Source organism: Lampetra planeri, chromosome 45, assembly GCF_965212315.1.
Source record: "Lampetra planeri chromosome 45, kcLamPlan1.2.h2, whole genome shotgun sequence".
Lineage (NCBI taxonomy): Eukaryota > Metazoa > Chordata > Hyperoartia > Petromyzontiformes > Petromyzontidae > Lampetra > Lampetra planeri.
The window spans coordinates 1129285-1144982 of NC_136151.1; the positions used below are offsets into that span (position 1 = coordinate 1129285).

The window sequence follows — 15698 nt, forward strand, 5'->3', positions numbered from 1 at the left end:
GAGATACATTTAATCGCCTTATTTGTGCACGAAAAGCACGGCGCGAGGCCTAGTGCGGCAGGCTTCGCGAGGCCTAGTGCGGGAGGCTTATTAACACAGAGATGAAACGCAGCACGTTTATTGTTGTTGTTGTGCATATTGGCAGTGGTGCCTGACTCGGCTGAATCTGCAGCCCGGCAGCGGCAGAGCAGAGGCAGCGAGAGGCCTCGTTGCTGCTGCTATTCACTCGCTTATAGTTCTACCGTGTTCACTACATCTCTGTCGTGTTCAATATATCTCTGTCGTGTTCACTACATCTCTGCCGTGTTCACCACATCTCTGCCGTGTTCACCACATCTCTGTCGTGTTCACCACATCTCTGCCGTGTTCACCACATCTCTGCCGTGTTCACTACATCTGCTGTGTTCACTACATCTCTGCCGTGTTCACTATCATCTCTACATCTCTGTCGTGTTCACTATATCTCTGTCGTGTTCACTATCATCTCTACATCTCTGTCGTGTTCACTACATCTCTGCCGTGTTCACCACATATCTGTCGTGTTCACCACATCTCTGCCGTGTTCACTACATCTCTGTCGTGTTCACTACATCTCTGCCGTGTTCACTACATCTCTGCCGTGTTCACTACATCTCTGCCGTGTTCACTACATCTGTTGTGTTCACTACATCTGCTGTGTTCACTACATCTGCTGTGTTCACTACATCTCTGCCGTGTTCACTACATCTCTGCCGTGTTCACCACATCTCTGCCGTGTTCACCACATCTCTGCCGTGTTCACCACATCTCTGCCGTGTTCACCACATCTCTGCCGTGTTCACCACATCTCTGCCGTGTTCACCACATCTCTGCCGTGTTCACCACATCTCTGCCGTGTTCACCACATCTCTGCCGTGTTCACTACATCTCTGTCGTGTTCACTACATCGTATTCACACGCAAGTATTTCTACTTGTGCTGCAATCTTTGATTATTTAGCTGCTGGCTGCATGTTTGGTGGCGATGCTACCGTTATAGCAGCACCAACTGCGGTTGGTTCTGGGTCCATGGAAACGACGCTTTTCACTGCGAGTTTGTAAAGGGTTCCAGCAGCAAATGCGGTCTCTGTTTCAGCAAGCATCTTTTCAACGTGGGCGTCCAGACAACCATTGGGGTCTTCAAAGTCGTGGTTGTTTTCGGTATCCATGTCGTGCGCGCGAATAAAAGCTCGAAGTGCCAAACAAACACTGCTCAATGTAGTACTGTTATATGAATATGCCAAACGCCCGTCTATTCAACTCTATGTAGACGACATAAAATGCACCAAGGTGCCGTTTATTCCCTCTATTTTATTTCACCTTTATACTAGTAAATGCATTCGAGTTTCCCCATCTAAGGTCAATTAATCTCAGATGTGATCGTTTGGAAATGAAAGACTACGAGTCTTTAAATCTCACAGCGTTTCTTGTCAAAACAAACACTTTTAATTAACGTTACACTAGAATACAGTAATTTTTTCTTTAACTCCTCTATACCCGGTCGATATCCCTGTACCGGTACTAAGTATTATTCCTACCAGCCCACCCCGCAGGGTCCTGTTATATCGATGTCATCTCACAACAGAGCCATCACAGCTGAGTATTTCTGATGTATATGAACAATACTATTATTTTTTTGATGGATGTTTTTGAAGAATAGATTCCTTCACTACATATTGTTATATGCATCGAGGCCACAGGTCACATTCAAGGGTGTGTCTCGTGATGTCAATGACGAACTTGAAATTATTTTACTTCCTCTTTCACCGTCGCCATGATCATTATTGGTTCAGCGTCTCTCTGAGCCACAGTCAGAAACTCTCTTTGCGTGAAGCCACAGAAGATCAAATTTGTATTTGATTTTGTTTAAACCGGTGAGAACACAACAGGTCAGGACAGTCTCATTTATGAGAGACCTGGGTCTCCAAAATGGCAAGTGCAACTCCCAATGAGAGTGCAGACAGTGAGCTGCACTGTCCCGTCTGCCTGGACACGTTCGTGTGCCCCTGCACGCTGAGCTGTGGACACTCATTCTGCGTGCGGTGTCTGGAGACTGCCTGGGAGACAGTGAACAGCTTCAGCTGCCCGCAGTGCCGAGAGACCTTCCCGGTGCGACCCCAGCTGAGGAGGAATGTGGCGCTCTCCAATCTGGCGGAGCAGCTCAGAGTTGGAGACAGGATGGCCACGATAACCATGTGTGACGGTAAGACTCCTGCAGTGAAGACCTACTGTGCAAGGAAATTTCAGTGTCGCTTGGAAAATCCAGGGCTAAATAACGTTGTCTTGATGTATTGCATTGTGAACCTAGAGGATCAAATGTGCCAGGAGCACAGAAAGGAGCAACTCAATTTCTATTGTGAACAAGACGGGAGCCTGGCCTGCACAGTCTGCACCATTGCAGGAGACCACTCCGGACACAAGGTCATCGCAGTGGAGACAGCACAACAGACAAAACAGGTGAAGTGTCATTTTCAGCTGCAATCCATATCGTTACAACAGCTTGGGTTTCATCAGAGCTAAACGGGACTTTTCAGCGAGGTTAGAACCGATTGGCACGAAATGTCTCTATAGATGAGGATACTGAGCAGTGTTTTCACCTTCCCCACACAGGAAATTATCTGCCTGGAGAAGACAAAGAGAGAGAAGAACAAGGAGAAGGTGGCATCATGGACACAGCAGCTCAGGGGCACCTATGCACGTACGCAGGTACAGAGAGAGACACAGACACGTGCAGCTACTGATAGAGACATAGAGAGGTGCAGGTACAGAGGGAGACACACAGCTGCGTGTCTGTTCAGATCAGAGACAGTTTTCTCATCTAAAGTGTGAATGCGTGCAGGTGGACAATTGAGATTTGAAACACAAAAGCAAAATGCGGTAATGCGCCAGTTCTGGGTTCCCACCACACAATTTCTAATGAGAAGCCACACATGACGCATGTGCACATCTGCTGGGGAAGACGTGGCTGAATAAGCTGCTGCCATGCATTCCCGTTTCTCAATAAATACGTTGGTATAAAATAAAATAAATCACAATGTTTCCGGCCGCAACACAGGCGGCCATCCTCAGGACTCGATTATGTGAACCTTTTTAACTAATAGTCTGTTTAAAGCTCTAACAGATGTGTGAAAACCCTCCCCGTAGAGGCGAAAGCTTAAAATCGAGATTGAACTGCCTCTATGGGGAGGATATTCACACATCTGTTAGAGCTTTTAACAGACTACGAGACAAGAAGGCTCACATGATCGAGTCGTGAGGACGGCCGCTTGTGTTGCGGCCGAAACGTCATGATTTATTTTATTTTATACCTAAGTGGCTTTACCGAAAGAACCAAGGAGTATGGATTTCTGTAGTCACGAAAGCTTAAAATCAAGACCCACCTCCATGTTCAGAGTCTAGAAGTATGGTAATAATTATTAGCTGAATAATGCGACGTGGCATTGTTATTCGTGATTCAACAATGCATCATAATTTCTGTCTGTATAGGAATCTCTGCGTGGGACCAAGGAGCGGATCCGCCGAGAGTTTGAGCGCAGGAGGGAGCAGTTGAGGGAGGAGGAGAGGGAGGCGCTGGAGCGCGTGGACGAGGAGGGCCGCTCCGTGCTGTCCCGCATCCAGGCGGACATCGCTCGCTACGAGAACAGAGCACGGGACCTGGATCAGGAAATCACCGAGCTACTCTCCGCAATCAATGTGCAGGACCCACTTTCCTTCCTCCAGGTGACTGAACTGCTGTTTACTCACACCAATTACTACAGCTTTTTTCTGTATATCACTAGGTGATACTCGACACTTTTTGAGACTGATATGATGTCTATCAATTTAAGATCAGGGTTACTTTCTTTGTTACATGGATGATCCCGTTTAGCCAGTGTGGAGCAATCAGTTTCAAGGACAATGCATAAATTATCAGAGTGTTGTTTTTTTGTTTGCATTTTGACTGCAAGTATTGTGGTTAATGTAAACATGATTCCTTGCAAAAGGTTTCAGTTTTGTCGCCAGAAAAAAGGGGAAAAACCCTATTATTATATTTTGGTACTGGCAAAGGAGGCCTCATGATGCAACTACTGGAGATGTTTAATACATCTGTAAATTATAACCAATCAATTTGCAATTCATTCTCATGATTAAATCCGGTTCAACTTCATGGCTGTCAGTGCACATCCTTAATGACCAAGATCAGGACCCAAATACACTCGAGATCTGAACAAATGTTCATACAGAATTTTACTGATTGTAATTTCCAGTGAAACATCACATGTATTTTCAAAATTTGCTTTGTTTTCAACGCAACTGGCTGGTAAAAAAAATGAATTTCCATTTTTGTCGCAGTGATGATTTGATTTAACTCTAATTGATAGTATATCCACACGATCTGACTCAACAAAACTAATTCTAAATCATGTCTGGTAAAACATTATGTAATGGCAGCTCAAATACTAGAGTAATTAAGCGTTATTTAACCATGTTTTAAGAGTGGTTTTGTCAGCTCTCAAGGCCTGTCAGTGTCCAGTGAAAGACGTCCTATATTTCACGATTCTGTGTTTGAAGAGTTTTGTTTAAATAATTGCTGATGTCTCTAAATACGGATTAACAGCAGATAACTGTGAAGGTGGGACAACTGCTTTGGATGTACATTTTAATGTAAAATGTGGGTTTGTGTTTTCAGCATCCCATGCATGAGAAGCTCAGGTCAGTACCAACCCAGACTCAAACTCTAACACTGCCTACCGTGGTGAACTAATCAGTGAATGATCGTGATGTTTTTTTCCTTCTAAATGTAACTTATGCATTCGATGCTGTGTGTCTTATGCTGTCTCTAAGAGGCCCGGACCCTCATGATACGATGTGCGTCCCATACTGTGTGTGTATAAAAACATAACTAATGCTATCAGTCAAATATTTGTTTTCTTAACACAGAGAAACTAACACTATCATGCTTACTCACTAACACACGAAAGGCATAGATACACAAAAACCACAACAATCGCCATTTGCCACGAAGTGGCGGTGATGTCACCACAGCGCTTGTGCCAAGCTATGTGCATTTTAAGGCCATGTAAAGCGTCAAACGTCTGCTGGCAGGAGGTGAAGGGACAGACCCAGGTTCCATGGATTGACTGACTTAGATGACTGGCAAGTGCACCACCTGTGCCCCCTACTGTGTCAACTTGCTGTGTTTTTGTACCTGGCGCTTCGGTCATTGTTGTGAGTGACACTCCTCTGCCGTCCGTTCTTGTTGGAGGATGACTGCCTTCAACTGCCCAGTAGCATCCTTCACGAGCTTCCTCTACAGAGGCCGATCTTGACACTGCTGGTACCAGTCATTGGAAAGTCTACTCAGCTCCATATCATCTTGTACCACATCATTCCATCTCTTCTCTAGCCCGTTCTGTGCCCATTTATTCCCCTCTATTGACCCGAACAAAAGCTGTTTTGGCATGCAGTGGCTGGGCATGCGGGCTACATGGCCCAGCTAATGCATCCTTGCCTACCAGAGGAGCTCACCAATGGGCCTATGTCCAGATCTTTCAAGGATTTGTGAGCTCTTCACACAATCCAGTATGGTTAAACCAAGGATGGATAGTAGGCAGGCCTGCTGGGATTTTTCTTACCTTTGAAAGAAGTTCCAATAGGGTGGGGTCCACTTTCTGCAAGCATAGAAAAGGGAGGGCATTATTCTAGCCGAAAATAACCAAAGTTTTGAGTGGGGTGACAGACCAGGTAGCTTCTACACAACCTCATGCAGCCGATGAAAAGTTACCACTGCTCAACTGATTCGGAGTGAAACCTTTGCTGTCAATCCAGAGCTGGTTATAAGCACACTGCCTAGGTATGGATACCTTTTTACTCTATCCAGAACTGCCCCATCAGCAATACGGAGTTGATGGGGTGGAGAGTGATTGATGACACAAAATACCCAGATAGGTGAGGGGAGGGTATATTGATTGGGTCATGTAGCCTACATGGCCAGCTATTGCATTCCCAAGCAATTTATGTTTGGCTGGATAGAGGGGGATAATCGGCCCTGGCAAGGGCTAGAGAAAAAATGGGCAGATGCGGCACAGATGGTTGTGGAGCTGATTTGACTTGATGATGACCGTGGCCAGCAGTGTCAAAATCGGCTTCTGTGGACAAGGCTTATGAAGGATACTACAGGGAAGTTGGAGGCATTCGCCTTCCAGCAAGAATGGAGGGCGGAGGAGCGATGCTCACAACACCGAGTGGAGTGCAGGGCGGATTAAATGCAGAAAGTTGAGAGTCATGATCAGACGTGGTGCATCGACCAGTAATCTCTGTTCGCAAGCCATGGCAACTGGATTTGTTGCATGAGCTGCCAGCAAGCCTTCGACACTTCACGTGGCCTCAAGATATTTCTAGCCTGGCACAAGTCCATGGTGCCATCTCCACCAATTTAATGGCGAAGAGTGGATGTTGTTGTTTTGATAATCTTAAATCCTCTTTCAAGTGGTCCCTTGTTAGACTCGGTGTGTCTTGTGCTGTGAGTGCAGGAGCTCGGTTTCTGAGGAGACTCAGGATGATTCTGGTCCAGTCTCTTGTCACCTGGACTTGGCAAAGGTCATCTCAGTTGGAGGCATCAAAACGAATCTCCTGGCTGTTTTGTGTAGGTCTTTCTCCTGCACTCTTTTTTCCCGCTTTCATTACAATCAGAGTGGTTAAGATAGTACTACTAGGTAGGCCGATGTCTTCGTAAAATCAGGTGTGAACGCATTTGGAATTTCTGCTTTTGCAAGGGAAAACTATGACAAATTCAATCAGAGCAACAGGTCCAAGGGCACAGAATGAAATATTGTAAATGGCACTGACTTGGTCCTCAAACGACAAGAGGTGCAAAAAGCACGGAGACATTCGTTGCTTGAATGCAAAATGTAACTTTGTAAGCTGTAAATCAATAACGTTCATATCGCATTCATTAGCCCTCTTGTGGCGCTTATCGTAGGGAGAACATGTTTATGTTGTGATAATAATGGCTGCTGAGTTGGAATTAAGTTAAACGTAAGCCAAACAAATGGCACGTGTTGCAGATATGCAAAACAAGATAACGTGGTTATTGTAAAGGCATGCAACTCTCACACAGCAGAACTTGAGCAATTTGTGCGCATTGGTATTAAACTATTGAAATAAAAAGGAGAGCGAGATGGATGCTGAAAGCAATTGCATCACAGCACATCAACCTTCAAAAGCAGAACTCAGGGGGCAACATAACAAATGTACAGCTCTTCATCAATCCATTGCTGAATGAAGGCTGTATTATGCCGTTTCAGACAGCTGATTGATTTAGCGAACCTTACCACACTCGCCAGTGTAGGTTGGTGAAGGACATGCCTAGGAATACTTAATATAATTGGCCACTCATTTCAGCCGTGGCGGGGAATCAAACTGCAAAATTCATCTTGCAGTGCACAAACCGCAACATCACTACTCAATCACAAGCTCATTCTGCAAGTAAATTAAACGAATTGGCCTTTGGCCACACTACACCATATCATTTTCTCTGCCAGTTACACTGGTTTGATGTTCTGCTTTCATTTTTCCTCAAGTCAATAGGGAAGTTAACAGTCGAAGCACTCCTCTATATGTGGATTTTTTTTCTTTTAAGTTGTCATATTATGATTTTGTGGGTTTGCAGTTTTTTGGGCTTCCTGTTTAAATTGGAGATCACTTTTTTAGAATGTCTCGTTCACCCTTCCTGATTTGCCCTCCATCCCCAGCTGCTTAGGCCCAGCCTCCTTCATCTTAGGGCCCCTCCCCATCCTGTTTCGTCCTTCAGACACAGGTTGGGCTTGTTTGAGTAGTGGCGAGGGTTGTAAAAGGTCTACGAGTGTTCGTGCACGGCAGCAGCATCTCGTGGTGGGTGGTACACAGGTAGGGCTGCGGCGACTAAAATCGCTCTCGGATAATAAAGAATAAGATGACTACATTTCGATTTAAAGCTTTCGTGACTGCAGGGATTCATATTATTGGTTCTTTCCGTAAAGTCACGTAGAAGGGAAATAATAAAATAATACAAATAAAAACAATAAAATTATCACGACGTTTCGATTGCAACACACGCAATCATCATCTGATGATGATTGCTTGTGTTGCATCTGATGATGATTGCTTGTGTTGCAATCCAAACATCTGATGATGATTGCTTGTGTTGCAATCGAAACGTTGTGAGAATTTTATTGTTTTATTTTTATTCTTTTATTATTTCCCTTCTACGTGACTTTACCGAAAGAACCAAGAATAAGATGACTACAGTCCGATTATTCACATACACCGAACAATACTCGCGCATTATTACATGAGAAATTAGTGGGGTAGGAAGAGTGAAGCTCTGGAGAAGGACTATTGATGAATGTGTTGGGTATGGTAAAGTTTGATCAAGCAACCACATTAACTAACAGTGTAGCGCGGTCTTTATCCAGTAGTGGATTGACAAGGAGTTGTAAATCCATAACATTATAAATGTATATTACTATTGGATGATGTTACTATACATATTATATAAAGAAATGCTGTTCTATTATTAACATTAGTAATGTTAGTTTCTGAGAACCAACTGGAGCAAATATGCAAAATGTGTCTACATTTAGACATTTTAAGAAAAAAAACCGAGATGTAATTTCCCAGCTTGTGGAGTGGTTGTGGATTGCGGGGATTCACAGATTTTTGGATTGTGAATATTTCTATTTCTACTGCACATGTCATTAGATACTTTATTCATATTATGTTTTTATTCTTATTTGTATTTGGCTTGTTTAGCCTGGAAAGCCTCCTTGAGTCTCATGGCTTGTTTCAGGAGAGCTCTGCCAAGTTTCTGAAGTAGGGGGCGATCAGTACACATGTTTTATGATGGTCCATACTCATTACTATACATATGTAAGGGTGGATGTGATGTATAACCTATTAACCATCTAATTATCGCGAGCCGCCTGACGAATTGAATGACTTTCCGTTTGAATACGGGGCGTTTCTGTGGCTAGATATTTAAACTGCAGCTCCAACTCGTTAATTAGTAAGAAATTATTTTTACACTTATTGTTATACTACTTGTTGTATTATTATATATTTATTATCACTATTATGCATATTTTACTGTCATTACTACAGATGGACACGCACCAACTCTGGATATAAACTCAGTCAATAACGATGTCCAGGTATCCTCGGATCTCAGGACGGTCACGTGGACCAATGTCTCCCAGGCGCGTCCCCATCACCCACACCGGTTTGATTCATGGCCACAAGCCCTGTGCTCTGAGAGCTTCTCATCGGGCCAGCACTACTGGGAGGTGGATGTGGGGGGCTCGGGGTCTTGGCGGGTTGGAGTCGCCTACGAGACGACCCCACGGAAAGGGAGTAGTGAAGCCTGCTCCCTGGGAGGGAACAAAGAGTCTTGGAGTTTAAGAAAAAATAACAACAGATACTCAATGCGCCATGGAGGGGGAGGGACCTCACTGTTGGTGCCGGAGCCTCCCCAGAGAGTTGGGGTTCATCTGGACTGGGACGCAGGGCTCCTGTCGTTTTACAGCGCCGACTCCATGGCTCTGTTACACTCGTTTCACCAAAACTTTGCTCAGTCTATCTATCCTGGGCTGGCAGTTTGGGGTAAGGATGGTAACGCAGTGACAATTGTGGATCTGAGCCATGTGTCTTGACCGAGAGGAATGTGGATGTGGAAACTATAAAAACCAGGACCGGTATAAACCCTATGAATAATCGCAGCCCTAGTTTACAGCTCAGGGATAAAAACAGGCAGTGACCGTAACGACAAATGGGTTTGACCGGAATGCCCCTTTCACTTTTGATTGCTGTAACAAATTAAGTTGCTTTTGTATTGGTATCTGGTGTTTCTGTCTTTGTTTCTTGGGAATCAATTTGTTTCTTGGGTTTATTGTGATTAAAATAAATATTGGCGTAAAATCTTAGTCTTAGTCTGTCCCTGCTATTGGTGTCATCATCCATTTATTAATCTGAATTCTCAAGTATAGTAAGTGGATGGTGTCAGCCCGATCACTAATCACTTAATTGGGCTAAATTCACTGACACTTTACTCATGGTATTGAGTGACATTAATTAACTTATAAAATGTCTGCCCTGACTAAGGATTAAGAGGTAAAATGACATTTCCTTATGGATATATTTTCACAAAAATATCCAATTCAGCATGGATTTGTTGAGCATCTAAATGTTTACGCATCTGTGCAGAAACAGCCGACATATTTGTATACAACGAGCAGGCTTATGTGAAGAAGACAAGGAAGATATTGAGCCCTTGACTTGGATTTTGGTAGGGAGTCAATTGTATGGATGCATGGGAATGAGGGCAGCAGAGGATAATGACGCTCAGCAAATTCGGGGGTAAAAAAATAGTGTAATCATATATAATATTAATATTTTCAATGAAATGAAAATAATATGTTTGTATTTTACAGTTTTTAAAATACGTTCAAGAATAAAGTGGCAAACTCGCGTCCTCAGTTTTCACTAAACTGTTGATAATCCTGACTTAGTTGGTTGTCTGAAAAAAAATGTTACTTAAAGGACCCAGTCAACAAACCTAGAAGTCAAGCAGGTTTGAGGCCAGTCAGTACTTAGATGAGTGGCCACCAAAGCATTTTAAATGTTACATGCGTGGGGGGTTGTGAAATAAATAAATAATCGAATTTCATCTGTGTGGTTCGTGTCTCCAAAGCAGAGGTCGCAAACGGGTTTTGATTCCTTACCCGTACCCGGCCGCACCAGATTCGCAAACGGGTACCCGTACCCATACCCGGCCGTACCCTACCCGTACCCGGCCGGGTAGGGTACGGGTATCGGGTACCTGATTTAGACCTCTGGGATGAAGCCATGTTGCAGGCGCGGGTGGGTTGATTCTAGGAACTTAAATTGTGAGAAGAGACAAGACGTTGGGAAATGAGTGACAAACAGTTACTCACCAGGGACTCACGGTCTACCCGTACCCGGCCGCACCAGGGTCGCAAACGGGTACGGGTAGCCGGGTATCGGGTACCCGGTTGCGACCTCTGCTCCAAAGCAACCAACATCCACATCAATCCCCTGATGGTATTTATAGCGGTAAAAATCGCAGTTGTATTATTTTACCATTAGATGGCAGCATAGGACAGATCCACATATACACTTAACACAAAGAGATGTTTAAATTGTGAAATAAAACAATTACTATTTTTATTTTACAAGGTAAGGCTCACTGAGCTATATAGCTGTTTTTCAGAAGCGACCTGACCAAATGATAGCTAAACGAAGTGGCTTATCACGTGAAAATGCATAGCCGCCAAAAAGTCTAAATGCAATCTTAATTTTGGAGCTTTCGTGACTGCAGGAATTATTCTTTGGTTCTTTCGGTTAAGTCACGTCTAAAGATAGACGTTCTTTCGGTTAAGTCACGTTTAAAGATAGACGTGACTTAACCGAAAGAACCAAATAATAATTCCTGCAGTCACGAAAGCTCCAAAATTAAGATTGAACCACTTCTACGGGGAAGTTTTAAGCTTATCTTTTTTCTCTCTCTCTCTGGCTATTTGTTCTCTCTACCTGTGTCCTCTCTTTGGAATTTTCACACTTAAATTCTAACTTAGCAATCTTTGAAATACGTAATCAACCGGGCTATAAGTTAATTGTGTGTTGACCGACTCTCTGTGTTGCATTACATTACATTTCGATATTTTACTAGGTTATTTAATTTTAGTGTGCCTTTCTCCTAATTTTCAAGCTTGCGTACCGTAACACGTCGTCATCTTGCTTACCTCTGTCTGTTCTCTCTGCCTGGGTCCTCTCTTTGGAATTTTCACACTTAATTCTAACTTAGCAATCTTTGAAATACGTAATCAACCGGGCTATGCATTAATTGTGTGTTGACCGACTCTCTGTGTTGCATTACATTTCGATACTTTACTAGGTTATTTAATTTTAGTGTGTCTTTCTCCTGATTTTCAAGCTTGCGTGCCGTGCCGCGTCGTAATCTTACTTGCAGCATCACGTTGTCGTCCACGCATTGATATGCTAATTTTTTCTCTGCCCCCTCCCTCTCTCCGCCCCCGCCCCCCTCTCTATATTTAAGGCCCCGTCACAGAAACGACCTCTCTCTTTGTGCCGATATGTGTTCTCTCTCTGTGTCCTTGTGATGTCTGTCTGCTTGTATGTCTGTCTATAGTTTTCTAGTTAGATTTTTGTTGCTATTTCTTTTATGCCTGATGATGATTGCTTGTGTTGCAATCGAAACGTCGTAATATGCTATTATTTAATTTATTATTTTATCTTTAGACGTGACTTAACCGAAAGAACCAAAGAATAAGTCTAAATGCGAAGGAAAAACCGGAGGTTCCGGAGAAAATTCCACACGACCACGAGGAGAACATGCAAACTCCAAATATACAGCATCAGGGTCGGGATCGAACCCACGACCTGCCTGTATACCAGGCGAGGTAGCTAACATCTCGCCACCGTGGTGCAACAATAACAACACTAGCAGGAGCACGTAGAACTGCGGTAAAAGGGTAACGAATAAGTACGTGCTATTGTGGGGGCCGACGTCCGCCGCACCGCCCTCGCCGGGCAGGTAGGGTGCAACGTTTGCCCCCTCCACTCCCTCCTCCCCCTCGTCGGTCGCCTCTCGCCGGGCCCCCGCCGATCGGGTGATCGCCCCCCCCCCGCGCCAGCGCCCTCTCTGATGGACATAGCTCACTGGCTGGCTCACCACCGCACGGGGTTATCCCACACACACGCTAACGCTGCGGCGGCGGCGTAAACACGCGCGAGCGTCGGCGAGCGGGTTTAACACACCCCGCACCCACCCTAATACTCGCGCGGCACGGCTGCTCGTACACGGCCGTCTATGTTTTAATACACGCGCGCGCCTCGCACACACACTCAAATTTACCAACACCACACCGACGCTGCAGCCCTGTGATCGCTCTCCCGCGCACATCGTCACTCACCCTAATGCGGGGTACTGCGGCACGACCGCAGCCACGCCTGCAGCGATCTCCTCTCAGCACCTGCGCACACGCTGTAGATCTACGCTCATTCTCTCGTGCACACCCCCCCCCCGCACCGTCGCACCACACAAATTGCAGACACCACGCCGATGTTCTACCCACACACACAGAGATCACACTGCACCGATACTCTGTACTAACGTTTATTAACGGCGCAAATACACACTACCTGGAGGGGGAATATCTTGCGAGCTTAGCCTGACCCTGCCTACGAACCGAGTCATTCAAGCGTCCTACCACGTACCTTGAAGCTGTTCTCACGGCATCGCACGGACGCTGTGAGAGTCGGAGGGAGAAGTACAAGATAAAACTTTACCTATCGTAGCAGCACTCGCTGGCATCACACGGATATTGTGAGCGGCTCGAGGAGGCAGGACGGCAGGGAGTGGGTCTTGACGGCCACTGAACTAAAATCGTCCCCGGCTACTGTTTTTATTCCCTTAACTTAAAAGGCCCAGGGTGACGTCGTACCACTCAGCCAATCGTGCGCTTACATGCGCCGTCTACATGGAGTGCCACGGAGTGTGCTGTTGCTCCGCTCACCCATTGTTCTCCCGTGCTCATTAATTCTCACCTACTGTCTTCTTGGTTTTTTCGGTAAAGTCACGTAGAAGGGAAGTAATAAAATAATAAAAATAAACCAAGAAGATGAATCCCTGCAGTCACGAAAGCTTTAAATCGAAATCTCACCTACTGGTCTGTCCTTTCTGCCTAATATCCCACGCTCCGCCTCTCCCAATGTCGTGAATAATTCATTGCGGTTGGCCCAGTCAACCTTTTCATTCTGTGCCCATAACATTTTCAGCCAATTTAATGTAACCTGTCCTGTGAGGGTCGGCCAATCTCCTGGCACTGAGCAACCGTGGGACACCCCCTCTAAGGGCCCATTCAGATTAAAATCCGATGTGCCAGGCAATCCCCCGCCAGGACTCTACGTGGGTGCAAGTGCTGCATGTGTGCGTGTGCTCAGGGTGGGAGGTCGTGGTACCACATCATCAATCCCTCTCCTATGCCTCACCAACATCACGTGACATCATAACCCACCCCCTCTCACCACTCCCGCGTCTCTTGACGTCATCACTCCCTGTCCACCTCACACGTCTCGCGTGATATCACACCCCCCCCTCCTCACCAATGCACCCCAATCAAGTGTGACTTCATCACTCCTCTGCACCAACTCCCCAATGTTGCGTCACCCCCCCCTACTCACAACATCACCCCAATCTTGCCGGTACTCCTCTCCCCCACAGCCCAGTGTCTCTGAGGTCATCAGCCCCTCACCACTACCTGAGGCCAATCAACCCCTCCCCTCCCTCTCCCCAAGACAGCGTGACATCAAAAATCCCCTCCCACTCACTACCTGGGCAAACTGTTTCTTTTTCTTTTCTGTTACCCTACAGACAGACGGACAAGCGTACAGCCGTGTCTCGCCTTACGAGTGATACATTCAACGTTAAGCAAAGATTCGTGAAGCGATCATCGTTTTCCCAAGGACTCTCATGTTAAAGTCTCAGTTCCGTTTCAGCCCTAAAATGTTCCACTCTTGAACATCTTTTTAAACGGGATAAATACAAATTGTCATTTTTTTATAATTAGCACCCCCACCGCTCCCTACCACCCATTAAAGTTCCAACTTGAGGCCCCACTCCCCCACATGGCGAATCTCGCGCACACAGAACAGCTGGTAAGCAAACAGCTGCAGGTTATGGCGCACCACCTGCCACTACAGAACACATTCGATCTATGGGTCTCTGCTCGTTATGCGAGCAATTGCTCGTTTTGCGAACAAATTGGTGATCTAAATTCAAATTGCTTTGTCTAGCAAATTTTCCTATGAAGAACGCTCGTTGAGCGAGAAAGGCCTCTAATATGACGTATTGTATTGAGTGAGTGGCCTTACTGACCGGTAATAATGGACTGCATGAATGAATCACTAAATGGTATTTGACTGTCATCTAACTAGCAGCGAGTACTCGGCCTACCCCATCCCTAATCAATTAGAGACCAGCAAATCACGGGGAATGCGAGAGGATGGGGGAGCGCACAGGAGTCGTGGGTAGGTCAGGAGGCCGTGTCCTGTGAGAATGTGGGGAGGGGTGCGAGAGAAGGGTGCTGGTGGGGGGGGGGATGGGTTTGAAGTGACCTTGGGGATTCTCACGAAAAGGAGGGCATCTCGGGGTGGGTAGATGGGCATGTCGGGGGGTAATAGTTTTACTGCCAGCACCGGTCCAGAGTTGTAGTCGGAGTCACGAATTGTGAACATTTCCAGACATCGTTTGGAACCCAGCAGTGCCTGGAACGGTGTTGGTGCGCGCCACGTGAGGGCGCTACCACTCCACTGCAGCGATTCGCAGGGCGCACTGAATAATTAACGTGGCAGCCTTCAGTCTATGTTACAGTGAAGCTGAGATAGCAATTATAATGGTTACGTTATTTAATTAGTGTCAGGATACTCTTGAGCAAAGGGTAAGGTTTAACATATATGTCCAAATAACAAAACATTTACTCGCCATGAAGAGACTTGCATTTTTCATTTTTGATCAATCAATAAATCTTCACTTTACGTGCAAATATCGCCCTCACTAAAGGAGGCATCAGTGCACATTACAGCAGCACGGGAATGGAGGGGCATAGAGCAACAGGAATGGAAAAAA

The 15698-nt window shown here is 45.5% G+C and overlaps 1 protein-coding gene across 2 annotated transcripts; it reads left to right on the forward strand.

Moving 5' to 3' along the window:
- The first annotated feature begins 1763 nt into the window (after nucleotides 1-1763).
- Nucleotides 1764-10697, forward strand: LOC144732972 (zinc-binding protein A33-like). 2 transcript variants are annotated; one of them, XM_078614641.1, is made up of 7 exons: nucleotides 1765-2219; nucleotides 2325-2473; nucleotides 2627-2722; nucleotides 3503-3736; nucleotides 4686-4708; nucleotides 6529-6641; nucleotides 9137-10697. In XM_078614641.1, the coding sequence occupies exons 1-7, from the start codon at nucleotides 1946-1948 to the stop codon at nucleotides 9682-9684; spliced, it is 1437 nt and encodes a 478-aa protein (XP_078470767.1). In that variant the 5' UTR covers nucleotides 1765-1945; the 3' UTR covers nucleotides 9685-10697. The 2 variants fall into 2 exon arrangements, with proteins under 2 accessions (XP_078470766.1, XP_078470767.1); XM_078614640.1 differs by having other exon boundaries at nucleotides 1764-2473.
- The last annotated feature ends 5001 nt before the right edge of the window (nucleotides 10698-15698 follow it).

What these genes read in the sequence shown, in the direction of transcription:
- LOC144732972 (XM_078614640.1), top strand. Translation starts at nt 1,946, where the DNA reads ATGGCAAGTGCAACTCCCAATGAGAGTGCAGACAGTGAGCTGCACTGT. An exon ending in CAGCACAACAGACAAAACAG is followed by an intron (nt 2,474 to 2,626) that starts GTGAAGTGTCAT and finishes TTCCCCACACAG; the next exon opens with GAAATTATCTGCCTGGAGAA. An exon ending in GAATCTCCTGGCTGTTTTGT is followed by an intron (nt 6,642 to 9,136) that starts GTAGGTCTTTCT and finishes TCATTACTACAG; the next exon opens with ATGGACACGCACCAACTCTG.